This window comes from Schistocerca nitens, chromosome 5, assembly GCF_023898315.1.
Source record: "Schistocerca nitens isolate TAMUIC-IGC-003100 chromosome 5, iqSchNite1.1, whole genome shotgun sequence".
In the NCBI taxonomy this organism is placed as follows: Eukaryota; Metazoa; Arthropoda; class Insecta; order Orthoptera; family Acrididae; genus Schistocerca; species Schistocerca nitens.
The window spans coordinates 629,879,160-629,896,555 of record NC_064618.1 but is presented as its reverse complement, the minus strand read 5'-3'; the positions used below and the strand labels follow the sequence as shown (position 1 = coordinate 629,896,555).

Sequence of the window (17,396 nt, the reverse complement as noted above, 5' to 3'; positions counted from 1 at the left end):
ATTTTCACCCCTACCCAGCACCCCTGCCGAACAGACGGAAAAGAAAGTGATTTAATATTGCAATGTCATACAGTTCTGAGCTATGTTTAAAATTTCAAGTCTGTAGCTCATTGGGAAGATAGTTTAAAATCAATCGCAAAATTTTTACTTAAATAACACGAAGTTCACGTAACCTCACTCAGTTCTCCAGGAAGATAGTGCGGCGAAATGTGTGGCGCACTACAGCGTCTCAAACGGAAGATTACCATATTTCCTGCAGACACAAAATCGTGTTATTTTGGTCGGTGCAGTGTTAGGTGCGCGACGGGACGTACACCTGTGCTGCAACAGTGTTTTCATAGTAAGGGGAGAGAGACGGCACGTGGCTTCGAGCAGAGAGCCAGCAGCGCGGTGCCAGGGGTCGGTGACGCGGAGGAACAGAGGTCACGTTGCCAGCGGAGACCACGGGCAGTCCCTCTCAGGCAGGCTGTGGCTGGAATGGACGCTGGCCGGCAGTTAGCGGCGCGACCGGAGGGCGTCCATCACAGCAAGGGGTCGCGGGGTCACGCCGGGTGCTGGCCGTCGTGCCGTCTGGGGCGGTATAAAGCGGCGGTCGCAGGCCAGCTGTTGGCAACACAACTCGGCACACCAAGCCATGGCGTCCGCGGCCGTCACCTGCTTGAGCCTCGCCGTGCTACTCGGTGAGTACGGGGGTGCACCGCCACTTCTCCGAGCACTGTCTCTCTACCTACATCTACAACTACATACTACTGGCTCCCGACTATTCGCGTTAAAGCGGACCCGAGACTGCATGGATAATCGGAAAACACAGATAATAAGAAACACACATTTCTTTACCGAAACTGCTACTCACACTTTATCTCTAAATAACAAGTACACTGCTTTTGTTCTGCTGAGTTTTGTTTATTTCAAACTAGTTTTCAGCTTATTGGGCCATCTTCAGGAAACAACTGACTAGCGTCTGGAAGAGACACTAGTTGCTAGGTAACCAAATATTGTAGGCAAAGATACAATCCACTTTCGTAGACTGTTGTGCGTCAAACTTGTTTCTTAACACTGAAATTACTCTTTACCCAAAGAACAACAATAAACAAAATAAATAATGAAACTTCACAATATTACAGGTTAAGTGGTTATAAAGCTAAAGTCTGTGAGGTCTTGACATTTCCTGAGAAACTGTTAAACTGAGCACTCCTCATGTATGTCGTGCAACAATATGTTTTTCAATATTGTAAATTAAACTTCAGGCAATCGGCAATATTACAAACAATAATTAAAATACACAGTCTTATATTATTACATGTTATTTGCCTGTAATTCAGTAAGATTGTGTATTTAATTATTGTGTATAATATTGTCCGTTGCCTAAAGTTTAACGTACAATGTTACAAAACATGTTGTTGCAAAACATAAATGAGGAGTACTTAGTTTAACAGTTTCTCAGTCAGTGACAGGAGCTCACAAAATTTGGCATTATAATCACATAACATGTAATAATGTGTAGTTTAATTATTTATTGTGATTAATATTGTCTGTTGGGTAAAGAGTAATAGCAAAGTTATGAAACTGGTATAATGCACAACACTCCATGCAATTGCACTGCATCTTTGTTTAGAATGTTTGGTTATCTATGAACTAATGTCCCTTCTAGACACTGGTCAGTTGTTTCCTGAAGATAGCACAAAAAGACTAAAACTATTTTGAAATAAACAAAAATCGGTGGAATAAAAAAACAATGTACTTGTTATTCAACTTTAAATGTGGAATTTTTTTACCAAGAAGTAACGGAATAATCCATAAATAACAATGCTATTTACTGTATTTTCAAAACATACCACATGTCACAGTTGAAAGCCAACATACCACATGTCACAGTTGAAAGCCAATTGCTTTACTTGCGAGTTACTTATCGGGCACTGGCAAATTATATGCAAAATCACACCTCAGAAACACTGCTTCCAGACACTTGCTTTCAGTTCATTTTCGGGAAATAATCTCCAATTTTCCCTCTGTTTGTCATTCACGTTTCTACTGACGATAGTTCTGATTTCCAGAAGACTCAGATAATCGCTATATTTATTTACTTACTTCATCTTCTCCTTCTCCTGACAAGCTTTTCCCCGTTTGTTGGCCACATTCCGTAGATTACTGGGATAACTGTTGTTCTGTCTGCTGGGTGGACGTCCAGGCAGTCGTTTCTCTTGCTGTCGTTCATGTTTACAATTTTTAGCTAGTCTTGTGGCGTCCAACCTTTCCCCATGACCCTTTCAATTTCTTTTTCTAGTCTTCATTCGTTTATTTATACCTTGCATTTCACACTAGTCTCTTATTATAATATTGTTCTGTTGCCACACATAGTTAATCCTTGGGTCTGTCTTACAAGTTAGTACTCTCATTTCCATTGCCGTTAACTTTTATTTCATTTTTTTTGTTTCCATTCTAGATTCTGATGCATGTGTCACAACAGAATGCACCATTATTTTATATATTTTTATTTCCTCCTCAGTTCTCATAGATTTGTTTCTTCATACAGTATTTTGCAAGCAACTATCTACCCTTACTGCCTTTGACATTTGGTTCTTCACTTCCACGATTAGCTCTTTATAACTGATGATTAACAGTACCTAGATAATCAAAGCAAATTACTTGTTCGATTAACAGACCATCTACTAATTAACAACTAAGAGGTGTTTTTAGGTATTGTATTTAATTGCCGAGCAAACCTGGCTGTTGGTAGGTTATTTGTTGCGCATGTGAACATTCTCGTGCAATAAAAATTTAAAGTTCATGAAATGCAAAATTTTAAATAAACAAAGTGAATCCAATTAGATGCCAAAAGAAACTAATTGTGTGCTCAATGGAAACTACATAACTAAAACTCAGTACGAAGTATATTAGCAACGATGCGTGTAATGAAGTGCAATGTTTGACTTAGAATATTCACAAAAATAAATTACTACTCTAATCGGAAGAAATTCTTTGAAATTACTGACACTGTGCACTGAAAATTAATCTGCTTGCTAGCACGACAACTGATAATCTCGACCAAACATTGTTTGCTCATGAATGCAAGATGAGATCTGCCTTGAAATAAACGTGACTTAAATCTTGCTCAGCATGCTGTTTTTCTCTCTGGAGTACTGACGTTCTCGAAAGCAAATATATATATATCAGAAGATACAGCAGCTAAAGGAAAATAAACTACTCACTATTAATTTCTCTCTATTTGCTTGTAAAGAACAATCTGTTGCGACGTGCGGCGTAAGATGCAATGCAACACGACAGTAGATTTAAAATTTTAGTATGAATCATGGAGGAGGCTTTTTCACTAAAGAAAACCGTTTTCAAGAAATGAAATTCTGATTATTGACAAAGAGACCACACAACATAAGAAGACGCTAACAATTACAAAATTCTCGCATTACCTTTAAAATTCCTCCAAAATCTTCTCCATCAGTATAAAGAACAAGAAAGTATTATAAATGAGTTTTCAACTCCATAAGAAAGTATTCCAGATAGTTTCTTTCAGATTCATAAATAAGAGATTTCAATCACTGAAAAACTCAACTGCTTGCTGCCATGTCTCAAATAAGAATGCCCAGCGTTGCGCAGCTGACTGACTAGCAAGTCAACCATAGATAAAACTGAACACAGAGTCGTGGATCTTATTCACTACTCAAGCAGTGTGCTCTTTCATCTTTGTCCCAGTACAGTAAAGGTGAATTATTTACAATAGCAGAAAATATATCGAAAACTTATTATTTTACCGCACAAGTTGAATTTTTTAAATGAATTTTCCAAGTTCAATTATTCAGCAGTTATTTGGTCCACTATTAACTTGAACAGAGGTAGGTTTAGCCATTCTTGTCTAATACCTTTATGTATCATAATTTTATCTGCCAATCGTTAGTGTGTTTTAACTCTTGTTTCATTACCTGTATACAGGGTGGTCCATTGATAGTGACCGGGACAAATATCTCACGAAATAAGCATCAAACGAAAAAACTACAAAGAACGAAACTTGTCTAGCTAGAAGGGGGAAACCAGATGGCGCTACAGTTCTAGGCGCTTCAGTCTGGAACCGCGCGACCGCTACGGTCGCAGGTTCGAATCCTGCCTCGGGCATGGATGTGTGTGATGTCCTTAGGTTAGTTAGTTTTAAGTAGTTCTAAGTTCTAGGGGACTGATGACCTCAGATTTAAGTCCCATAGTGCTCAGAGCCATTTGAACCAGATGGCGCTATGGTTGGTCCGCTAGATGGCGCTGCCATAGGTCACACGGATATCAACTGCAGTTTTTTAAATAAGAACCCCATTTTTATTACATATTCGTGTAGTACGTAAAGAAATATGGATGTTTTAGTTGCACCGCTTTCTTCGCTTTGTGATAGATAGCGCTGTAATAGTCACAAACGTATAAGCACGTGAGATCACGTAACATTCCGCCAGTGCGGAAGGTATTTGCTTCGTGATACATTACCCGTGTTAAAATGGACCGTTTATCAATTGCGGAAAAGGTCAATATCGTGTTGATGTATGGCTGTTGTTGTTGTTGTGGTCTTCAGTCCTGAGACTGGTTTGATGCAGCTCGCCATGCTACTCTATCCTGTGCAAGCTTCTTCATCTCCCAGTACCTACTGAAACCTACATCCTTCTGAATCTACTTAGTGTATTCATCTCTTGGTCTCCCTCTACGATTTTTACCCTCCACGCTGCCCTCCAATACTAAATTGGTGATCCCTTGGTGCCTCAGAACATGTCCTACCAAGCGATCCCTTCTTCTAGTGAATTTGTGCCACAAACTTCTCTTCTCCCCAATCCTATTCAATACCTCCTCATTAGTTATATGATCTACCCACCTTATCTTCAGCATTCTTCTGTAGCACCACATTTCAAAAGCTTCTATTATCTTCTTGTCCAAACTAGTTATCGTCCATGTTTCACTTCCATACATGGCTACACTCCGTACCAATACTTTCAGAAACGATTTCCTGACATTTACATCTATACTATTGTGATCAAAATGTCCAACAGTCGTGTGCTATGTATGCTGCACGGTATCCTGGACGACATCGTCCAAGTGTCCGGACCGTTCGCCGGATAGTTACGTTATTTAAGGAAACAGGAAGCGTTCAGCCACATGTGAAACGCCAACCACGACCTGTAACAAATGATGATGGCCAAGTAGGTGTTTTACTGCTGTCGCAGCTAATCCGCACATCAGTAGCAGACAAATTGCGCGAGAATCGGGAATCTCAAAAACGTCGGTGTTGAGAATGCTACATTAACATCGATTGCACCCGTACCATATTTCTATGCACTAGGAATTGCATGGCGACGACTTTGAACGTCGTGTACAGTTCTGCCACTGGGCACAAGAGAAATTACGGGACAATGACAGATTTTTTGCACGCGTTCTATTCAGCGACGAAGCGTAATTCACCAACAGCGGTATCGTAAACCGGCATAATATGCACTATTGGGCAACGGAAAATCCACGAGGGCTGCGACAAGTGGAACATCAGCAATCTTGGCGGGTTAATGTATGGAGCGGCATTATGGGAGGAAGGATAATTGGCCCCAGTTTTATCGATGGCAATCTAAATGGTGCAATGTATGCTGATTTCCTACGTAATGTTCTACCGATGTTATAACAAGATGTTTCACTGCATGACAGAATGGCGATGTACTTCCAACATGATGGATGTCCGGCACATAGCTCGCGTGCGGTTGAAGCGGTATTGAATAGCATATTTGATGACAGGTGGATTGGTCGTCGAAGCACCATCACCATACCATGGCCCGCACGTTCACCGGATCTGACGTCCCAGGATTTCTTTCTGTGGGATATTTGCTATCGTGATCCACCGACAACTCCTGACAATATGCGTCAGCGCATTGTCAATGCATGTGCAAACATTACGGAAGGCGAACTATTCGCTGTTGAGAGGAATGTCGTTACACTTATTGCCAAATGCATTGAGGTTGGGGGGTCAGGGATTTTCTCTGCCTCGTGATGGCTGGGTGTTGTGTGCTGTCCTTAGGTTAGTTAGGTTTAAGTAGTTCTAAGTTCTAGGGGACTTATGACCACAACAGTTGAGTCCCATAGTGCTCAGAGCCATTTGAACCATTGAGGTTGACGGACATCATTTTGAGCATTTATTGCATTAATGTGGTATTTACAGGTAATCACGCTGAAACAGCATTCGTTCTCAGAAATGATAAGTTCACAAAGGTGCATGTATCACATTGGAACAACCGAAATAAAATTTTCAAACGTACCTACGTTCTGTATTTTAATTTAAAAAAACCTACCTGTTACCAACTGTTCGACTAAAATTGTGAGCCATATGATTGTGACTATTACAGCGCCATCTATCACAAAGCGAAAAAAGTGGTCCAACTAAAAAATTCATATTTCTTTACGTACTACACGAATGTGTAATAAAAAATGGGGGTTCCTACTTAAGAAAACGCAGTTGATATCCGTTTGACATATGGCACCGCCATCTAGCGGGCCAACCATAGTGCCATCTGGTTTCCCCCTTCAAGCTAGACGAGTATCGTTCTTTGTAGTTTTTTCGTTTGACGCTTATTTCGTGAGATATTTGGCCCCGATTACGATCAATGGACCATCCTATATACAGTGTGTTCCAGGGGGACTGGTCAGTATTCAAGGATACAACAGGAACGACCATTCGTAGTAATAAGACCAGTAAACCAGTGCTCTTGAACGCATATATTAAGAGCTTCTTGATCTTCGGCACTGTAGAACAAATCTCTTCTACTGCAAGCTCTTTTCTTTCCATATTTTGGCTGGTGGTAGTAAAGAGTGAAACAAGAAAACAAAAGGTACAATAAACATGGTCTCTAAAGGGCGTATCTTAAGATCTACGAGCACTTTTTTCAGCAGAAGAGATGTTTCACATTAGCGAAGAACGAGTGCTTATGGTTCTAAGGGTATGCATGTCAGCACCATGTTTACTTGACAACTTTTTCCTTGTGTTGGTCCATACTGACTCCTCTTAAAATACGAAAGCAAATAGCTTGCAGTAGAAAAGATGTGTTGCACAGTTTCGAAGATGAAGAAATGCTCGTAGCTTTTAAGGATGCATTTTATAGCTCATGTTTACTAGGATTTTTGTTTCGAATGATTGTTCCTGTCATATTGCTGAATACTGACCATTCTTGCTGGGACACACTGTATATATTTGATTTTTACTATAACCATTGACTTTACTTCTCCATAATCTTACAGAGAAAATTTGTTTATTTATTCTTCACAATTACAGCCTATTGTCTAGGAAGCTAACGTAGGCCGTACAGTCACTTTTTTGTCGACAGCACTAAATGTAAGTTTTATTTACTTATTCCTGGGTTATAAATATTTCGAAAAAGTTAAGATGTTTGTATCTTTTGTGCCTGACTCCTTTATATGCTGTCCCAAGCTACGACGTTCGTCAAGGAATAATCATAGAATTGACGAAGACCAATGGCCGAAAGCTTTAATTGTGAGAGTCTTCTTGTTGTGCCTATCTGCGACTTAGCATCTTCGCTATATGGTGAGCAGCAACTTTCCTTTTGATAATATTGTTACATTCCATCCTGGGTTTTCTATTTTTTGATTTAATAATCATCGATGCCTCGTTACTACGTATCTTGAAATCATTACATCGTTTAATTTTATTTTAGTGTTTCTTGCTAGGGTCCCTTTCAGCAGGACGTACGTAGTTTTGTGAGGTGCTAGTCATAATTTGACACATCGACACCATCCTTCAAGTTCATGGAGCGCTGCGTTACATTTGTCTTCTGTGATTCTTCCCGAATCACCGCTTACAACGAACAATACGTCATCTGCAAAAGGAACTAATCCGTCTACGTTACCGCTGTCTATACACTATGTGATGAAAAGTATCCGGACACCTGCCTGAAAATGATGTACAAGTTCGTGGCGCCCTCCATCGGTAATGCTGGAATTCAGTATGGTGTTGGCCCACCCTTAGCCTTGATGACAGCTTCCACTCTCGCAAGCATACGTTCAATCATATGTAGGGAATGGCAGCCCATTCTTCACGGAGTGCTGCACTGAGGAGAGGTATCGATGTCAGTCGGTAAGGCGTGGCACGAGGTCGGCGTTCTAAAACATTCCAAAGGTTTTCTGTAGGATTCAGGTCAGGACTCTGTGCAGGCCAGCCCATTTCAGGGATGTTGTTCTCGTGTAACCACTCCGCCACAGGCAGTGCATTATGAAAAGGAGCTCGAACGTGTTGAAAGATGCAGTCGCCAGCCCCGAATTGCTCTTCAACAGTGGGAAACAAGAAGGTGCTTAAAACATCAATGTAGGCCTGTGCTGTGATAATGTCACGCAAAACAAGTGGTGCAAGCCCCCTCCATTAAAAACACGACCACACCATAACGTCGCCGCCTCTGAATTTTACTATTGGCCCTACACACGATGGCAGATGACTTTCACCGGGCATTCGCCATACCCACACCCTGCCATCGGATCGCCACATTGTGTACCGTGATTCGTCACTCCACACAACGTTTTTCCACTGTTCAATCGTCCAATGTTTACGCTCCTTACGCCAAACGAGGAGTCGTTTGGAATTTACTGGCGTGATGTGTGGATTATGAGGAACCGCTCGACCATGAAATCCAAGTTTTCCCACCTGCCGCCTAACTGTAATATTACTTGCAGTGGATCCTGATGCAGTTTGGAATCCCTGTGTGATGGTCTGGATAGATGTCTGCCTATTACACATTACGACCCTTTTCAACAGTCGGCGGTGTCTGTCAGTCAACGGACGTGATCGGCCTGTGCGCTTTTGTACTGTACGTGTCCCTTCAAGTTTCCACTTCACTATCACATAGGAAACAGTGGACCTAGGGATGTTTAGCAGTGTTGAAATCTCGCGTACAGACATATGACACAAGTAACACCCAGTCACCTGACCACGTTCGAAGTCCGTGAGTTCCGCGGAGCGCTCGATTCTGCTCTCTCACGATGTATAATGACTACTAAGGTCGCTGATATGGAGTACCTGGCAGTAGGTGGCAGCACGATGCTCCTAATACGAAAAACTTATATTTTGGGTGTGTCCGGATACTTTTGATCACATAGTGTAGTATGGTTTCCAGTGCTACGTCCAAAAACTGTGGACCACACACTGGTTCCTGCGAATAGGCTTTTGTTATGGTCTTTATTATTTCTTTTCCTGTGCATGTTAAAGACGCTTGTTACCCGTGGCAAATCTCTCAGTGGGTTGTACAGCGACTCTGGACACTCCGACTACCCCAAGGCGACCAGATGAAGACGGCCACCATAGGTAATAGAAACTATTTATTTGTTTCATTATTTCATTAACAGTACAGTGGTAATAGGTACTGTCAAATGAATTTTACCTTGCATACTCTAGTAACAGATCAATGCATTTCAGTGCCTCGGTATGCGTGATAATGGATTTCTCGATCGCCTCATCTTCGTTGTCTCCCTCTACCGGATACACTTTGCTCAGTACATCCGTGTCACATAGCCGCTCAAATCCCGGATCAGAGACATCGCTAATTAACCAACCGCGGATGCTTTCATCATCTACGTCTTCGCAACTAAAAATCTGTATTCCCTTCGAAAATGTTGTTAACAGTCGCACAATAATATTTGAGGCTGCATCTTTTATTTTTCAAAAATCCCCGAAAGGTAGCTGGATAGTACACAAGCTGTGTAATACCATATCCAGTAAAAGGAAGCTTGTTGTATATACTTCGTAAGATACCCTTTAGTGTACGGCGGAGTGTACTCTGTACTACTGCTAGACATTCCCTTTTCTCTGCCTCTCGCTTATATAGCGAGGCAAAAAATAGGATTACCTGCGCACATTTCTGCGGACCCTAACCTGTTTTCTTTCGCCCCTTTTATCATCATGCGTGAAGAACGTTGAAGCGGTAGAATCGTCTTATACCATGTCGCAAATCCTGGTTTTCTGAACTTCCCTCATGAGTCCCAATATAAGCTCATGGAGCATCTCCATAACACTCTCGCACTGATCGAACCGATCGGTAACAAATCTAGCAGCACGTCTCTGAATTGCTTCAATATATTCCTGTAAACCGACCTTGTGTGGATTCCAAACTTTCTAGGAGTACTCAAGAATCGTTCTGTACGGTGTCTCTTGTACAGGTTCACTAAACTTCCTAGCAAATCTCGGTCATTCGGCATCACTGCAAGTGATCTTACGTGCTCGTTGTACTTAATGTAGTTTCGTCCTGATATTTAATCTGCGTCAATGATTGAAGCAGGGTACCAGTAATCCTGTATTCTAACACTAAAGGCATATTTCTCTTAGCCACAATTGTTCACAATTAAGGCAAGCTGTCATTCATGAGAATTATTCAAATATTGGTACACAATTTGGCGCATATTTTTACCCTTCTTACATACGGAACTGGCCCCGCTTTTTTCGAGACGGTTAGGGTAGTTCGCTGCATGATATATTCATAATAAAGCTGACAAAGTGGCACAGTCTCTTAACAATCGAACGAAACGGTGGTAGAGGGAAACATCGACTGACATACAAAGTATTCGAAACGGAGTAACAGTGTTTTGTGAAATCTGCGTGCAGCAAGGTAGAATAATATGAGTTTAGTAGCAGGCCTGCATCTGATGATTAACACAGATTAGTGTAAGTACATACAGATCACGTGAAAGCTGGCAACAGATCATAACAACATATCATCGTGACAGGGAGCTGGTATTATTCTTTTAGCTTATTGAGGAAAAAAGCATAAAGAACAATACAAATATGCTAATTTGTTGTGGGGTGATGCTGCGACTTTAACTTCAGTTCTGCAGTGCTTCCCAAACGCTAAAACTTAACCAGTACGTAGATATGGCACTACTGCGTGACATGATCTTTGTCACGGTACAGATGTTCACCGTTGTATGAAATTATTTTGTAAGCTGTCGCATTTTCTGAGACGAGGATAAAGGTGATATTGGTGGGAAATTAATTTTACAATTTACTTAGTCTCTTGCTCAAAGAATATCTGATTTAAATTACTTTGTTATGTTACGTTGCACAAACAAGTTAGAAAGTCAGTGACGCCCTTCGACCATAGATACTAGTAGACTGGCCTTGCTGTGCAGATGCTATGGGGCTAGTGTGGCTCCAACATAAACCACGTGACTGTTGGCAAAACGTGGCGGGATTTCAAATCAGCGGTCTGCCATCCTATGTTTGTATCGGATTTTCCCCACATTTCTCAATTGACTGCCAAACGCTTCCAACAAAAACTACTTTTTTATTTGTGAAAAATTATGCCAGAACTACATTTGACCTGGATTTGTTCAAAGTACCATTTATAAAATCTAACAAATACATCGAACGCCACTCTGGTGGGCAGCGGGACGAAATTACTATAAACTATCAATTATAGTAAAATGTCGTTAAAATTCTTTTAAACAGTAAGAGTGGGCTCGTGTCAAAACTTTAAACATTGTATTCGCCACGTTTCGAGCTCTAGTCACTTATAAAAGAAAATGGGCTATGGGAATTATGTCAACTATAGGTGTCAAAATTGTTTACTTAGGAGCAGGTCCATTTTAGAGTATCAATTTTAGGTGCATTTCAAAGGTTAAGTTCCCACTATTTTTACAAAACTTTAAACTATCAGTTTAAAAAAAATGATATTTTAGATGAAAGGTGAGACTTTGCAGTTTCAGAAAATAATTTTGGAGCCTAGGTTTAAAAATGACAGACACTGTAAATACAAATTATAGATATACGTACATTGTAAATAATAACTAACCTATCAAAACACTTCTCCGCGAAGTGCTTCGAGCAAATGGCTTAAAGTTTTTCCGTTTCAGGGCCTGTATCCAAAGCTGCCTTCGGTTTTCATCCTTACGGAACCTATGAGTAGGAACGAGAAACGATTATACTTACTTCTGTAACCGAATTATCACAGTTACTTTCCAAAATGTAATACGAGTATGACTTTACAGGCATCACTTTCAACACTTTAATTTACGTGATACTCTACTTCAAGTGTAAAAAACATATAAAAGTCACTTCAGCAGATTTCAATAAACGCATCTGCACTATCATAGAAACACTTACACGTGAAATGTAATGCCATTTCCCCAACAAAACGCTGAGTACAGCCATAAGCACAACACGAAACTACCATGTTTTGCCAACATTCACGTGACTTCAGCCGAGAGATGTTGGAGCCACGAAAATGACGTCAGGGCCAGTCTATTATACTTACGGTCGAAGGTGACGCCTCTTCTGTGGAGATGATTGGCATGGTGGCCACGTTGGAAGCATATCCTTATTTTGATTGGAAGGCATCGTCTGCCGCATGCCCAGTAGGTAAATCGCCACCTTCTGGAGAGTGCATGTTGCAGATCACAGCAGTGGAGAATTCGGATAAGGCTGAATCGCCGCGAAAACTGCCACAGGTTCAGCACCTCATCCTCAGACTGACCACGACAATGAGTCACGTTATGTACAGTTGCCGCTCTCCCTATCCCCCCCCCCCCCCCATTCTCCTCTTACATGTCTTAGTTCCCAACGATCAAAGTTCTTTATTAAAGTTTAGGTAACGCTGCAATTAACCCGAAAGTTGGTTTGAAGGTCGTGGTGCTTAATTAGCCATGATATTACTGCAAGTGGTACGCCGTTGCCTTCCTACGGCCTCTGAACTGACATTCTCGGACTGCTATAGGAGGACCTGCAGTTTAACGTGGACTTCGAACCACGGTTTAACTCGGTATTTTTCACATACACAAATTATTACAATTTAGAACTGCGTTTTCTTTTTGCGTTTTCTTTTTGGTGTTTGGTGAAGGACTAGATTTGAATACTGTGTATAGCTACATGCGCTTTCCGATGCTGATCGGTATCATATTAAACGACATAAGAATAGTGTAATTTTTATATCACACTGATTTATTGTATAAGTGTCTCACGACATCAATGAATGAAGGAAACAAGGAGACACATAAATTTTACAATTAATGTAAGAATTATTTATGAATCTAAACTTCAGCGGCGTTGAAATTTATCTACGATCTACAGTTTAATTACAAAACGATAGTTAACGTGATTTTTAAATAAAATTGTGCTGGCATCTAATAATCCTGCAATAACGAAATCCCCTCTGGCAGTAACTGCTGATGTGAAAGATGCGGGGATGCAGCGTGTTTCAGTGTCCACGTTAAACTGTAGGTCCCTTCTATAACTAGCAGAGGTAAGTTAGATCAGAGGTCGGAAGAAGACAACAGCTAATCATCTCTAATAGCACTGTGCATAGCAAACATTGTGGTGTTCGAGCCAAACTTCGGGTTAGTTTATTTATCATAAGATAATTCACTACAGCAGCACATACAATCTGAAACTTTAGAAATACAAAATCATAAAAATAAAACATAATGTTACTGGAAGTCATGCAATTATACATTATATTTGGATGTCTGATACCGTCAAAGAGTGTCAGATTCGGTTGCCTCGATTAGTTCTTTCATTGGTAATTCCTTGCTGGCCACTCTTGCAGTACGTGCTATGCATTTTGCTCACATTTCTTCCAGCCATACATCGCAGAAATTGATACACTTAATGGACGGAGACGGCCCTAGCCTGTCCGTAGTTCGGAGCGATCACTGCAGTGGCACCTCCCCCTCCCCCCCTCCCCTTTCCATCCCCCACAATTAACGTTGAAGTTAGGTTGTGTAGTTAGTCCAGCTCTAGTATTCAAAAATTTATTGGGACATTGATTTAGTTTCAGATTTTAACAAAACCACATTTTATAGAATCGCCATTTATTATCTCACATACTACACAAAAAACTATAGTTAGTCATCCAATTTTAAAAATATCAGAAGTTTTGAGAGAAAACCTATTTCCTGCACTTTAGTATTCGAAAAACCCTTAACAATATTGCCACGTAGAAGAAGGTATAATTAGATGAATGATGAACACTAACATCACTTAATGAAGGTTAATTCAGCACTTGCACATACAAGAGCGCGGAACGAACTGCCTCTGGCCAGAACACACACGGTATACAAGATGGTCCATTGATCGTGACCGGGCCAAATATCTCGCGAAACAAGCGTCAAACGAAAAAAATACAAAGACGAAACTTGTCTAGCTTGAAGGGGGAAACCAGATGGCGCTATGGTTGGCCCGCTAGATGGCGCTGCCATAGGTCAAACGGATATCAACTGCGTTTCTTTTTAAATAGGAATCCCCATTTCTTATTAGATATTCGTGTAGTACGTAAATAAATATGAATGTTTTAGTTGAACCACTTTTTTCGCTTTGTGGTAGATGGTTCTGTAATAGTCACAAACATATGGCTCACAATTTCAGACTAACAGTTGGTAACAGGTAGGTTTTTAAAATTAAAATACAGAAAGTAGGTGCGTTTGAACATTTTATTTCGGTTGTTCCAATGTGATACAAGTACTTTTGTGAACTTATCATTTCTGAGAACGAATGCTGTTACAGCGTGATTACCTGTAAATACCACATTAGTACAATAAATGCTCAAAATGACGTCCGTCAACCTCAATGCATTTGGGAATACGTGTAACGACATTCCTCTCAACAGCGAGTAGTTCGCCTTCCGTAATGTTCGCACATGCATTGACAATGCCCTGACGCATGTTGTCAGGCGTTGTCGGTGGATCACAATAGCAAATATCCTTCAACTTTCCCCACAGAAAGAAATTCGGGGACGTCAGATCCGGTGAACGTGCGGGCCATGGTATGGTGCTTCGACGACCAATCCACCTGTCATTAAATATGCTATTCGATACCGCTTCAACTGCACGCGATCTATGTGCCGGACATCCATCATGTTGGAAGTACATCGCCATTCTGTCATGCAGTGAAACATCTTGTAGTAACATCGGTAGAACATTACGTAGGAAATCAGCATACATTGCACCATTTAGATTGCCATCGATAAAACTGGGGCCAATTATCCTTCCTCCCATAATGCCGCACCATACATTAACCCGCCGAGGTCGCTGATGTTCCACTTGTTGCAGCCATCGTGGATATTATGCCGGTTTACGATACCGCTGTTGGTGAATTACGCTTCGTCGCTGAATAGAACGCGTGCAACAAATCTGTCATTGTCCCGTAATTTCTCTTTTGCCCAGTGGCAATTCCTGCTGCATAGAAATATGGTACGGGTGCAATCGATGTTGATGTAGCATTCTCAACACCGACGTTTTTGAGATTCCCGATTCTCGCGCAATTTGTCTGCTACTGACGTGCGGATTAGCCGCGGCATCAGCTAAAACACCTACTTGGTCATCATCATTTGTTGCAGGTCGTGGTTGGCGTTTCTCATGTGGCTAAACACTTCTTGTTTCCTTAAATAACTTAACTATCCGGCGAACGGTACGGACACTTGGATGATGTCGTCCAGGATACCGAGCAGCATACATAGCACACGCCCGTTGGGCATTTTGATCTCAATAGCCAAACATCAACACGATATCGACCTTTTCCGCAACTGGTAAACGGTCCATTTTAACACGGGTAATGTATCACGAAGCAAGTAGCGTCCGCACTGGCGGAATGTTACGTGATACCACGTACTTATACGTTTGTAACTATTACAGCGCCATCTATCACAAAGCGAAAAAAGTGGTCCAACTAAAACATTCATATTTCTTTACGTACTACACGAGTATGTAATAAAAAATGGGGGTTCCTATTTAAAAAAACACAGTTGATATCCGTTTGACCAACACAGCGGCATCTAGCGGGCCAATCATAGCGTCATCTGGTTTCTCCCTTCAAGCTAGACGAGTTCCGTTTTTTGTAGTTTTTTCGTTTGATGCTTATTTCGTGTGATATTTGGCCCGGTCACTATCAATGGACCACCCTGTATATAGAGTTACAGAACATTCCAGTACAATGATTCTTGACATTTGTGGATACTTCTAACCTGTACTCGAAACGAATATAGAAATTAAAATTTTACAGTTGAGGTGAGTTTTGAACTCACGACCCTCCACGACAGTCTAGTAGCATACCCACTACACTCCGGTGACTGTAGTACTGAACTGCTTCTGTGACAATATCAGTAATTTCAGCTGAACTCGAAGAGGGTTGAATTAAACATGTGAATCACAAGTATTTGGAAGTGTGTCACTTATACAATAATGATCTGTTGCCCATGTTTACATGTCAATTCAATTCAGTAATCTAGTGGTTTTGAGTATATATTAATAATGAGCTTAGTGATAGATTTTGGGCTCATCGTTGGCCACTAGATAAGTGCACCCCATGCGGTATTGGACGGGGTCGCCGCTCCTCATGGATTTTCATCTTACGTGGGCTGCCCTTGTTGTTTTTAGTCCAGTCCATATATTCCTCGGACAATTCCTGCCATATTTAGCTAACTTTCAAACGTTTTATTAATGTTATCGAATTTTAATGAAACATTTTGGTGCTTACAGATATTTATCTTATTTTCAACAATATGACCTCATTTCTGAGATGTCTAAAGTAGTTTGCTTGTCTCGTTGTTATGTGACGTACATAAGTTTTGTCGAGTAGTTTTTGACGTTCAGTACTTGGCTGTAGAGTCCTCTCGACGCGCGCTGACTTAACCCAATACATAGTCGCTCAGGTGCATGCTTGACCCGGCTAAAGTGACCAAAGCCGGCTCTGGCCTGAAAGGCCGATCTGTTCTACGCAACGAGTTAAAATTTCATAGAGTGGCTGAGATACTAGTTACAGAACTAAGTCGGCCGCCATGTTCTCCTTAGTCAAAACATTAGGAAAGCGTTACTGTTGTTTGTGTTGGAAGTGTGTCAGCTGTTGTGATATTACTGCAATATTTAACTTTTCTAGTTGACTTTTTTGTTACAAAATATAAAGTCAACATGCCTGCAGTGTGTTCAGCGTTCAACTGCACAAATCGCAGCGATAAAACAACAAATATTTCATATAATAAGTAAGTATGTTAGTACCGAAATACGACACACGTTTTTTAATGTTTATTAAAGAGTCATTTGCATTGGAACTGTAATTATGCTTAAGACAAATGCAGGAAAGTAATTTATTTATCGTTGATTACAGATTTCCTTTAAAAGATAAGGAAATTACAAAAAGATGGGTTATAAATATGAAGCGAGAAACCTGGTTTCCTACTACAGCCAGTTACCTCTGTTCAGCTCATTTTGAAGAGAAATATATGTACCACACAAATGTCCAGAGGCGCCTTTTGTCAAAAGCAGTACCTACTATCTTTAACTTTCCACCACATTTACAAAAGCAAGATAAAGTATTCCGACCACAACCCAGAAAGCGATCTTTCGACAATTTGCAAGATAGTGCTGTTACAGTGACATCATTAGCACAAAGTAAG

The 17,396-nt window shown here is 40.8% G+C and overlaps 1 protein-coding gene across 2 annotated transcripts in view; it reads left to right on the top strand.

Annotated features, from left to right (window-relative positions):
* The first annotated feature begins 555 nt into the window (after window positions 1–555).
* The window catches only part of LOC126259766 (uncharacterized), a 50,072-nt gene continuing 33,231 nt past the window's right edge, over window positions 556–17,396 (top strand). For both annotated transcript variants that reach the window (XM_049956770.1, XM_049956769.1), the window contains exon 1: window positions 556–680. In XM_049956770.1, coding sequence (XP_049812727.1) covers window positions 635–680 — 46 coding nt within the window. In that variant the 5' untranslated portion in view covers window positions 556–634. The remainder of the gene's footprint in view (window positions 681–17,396) is intronic.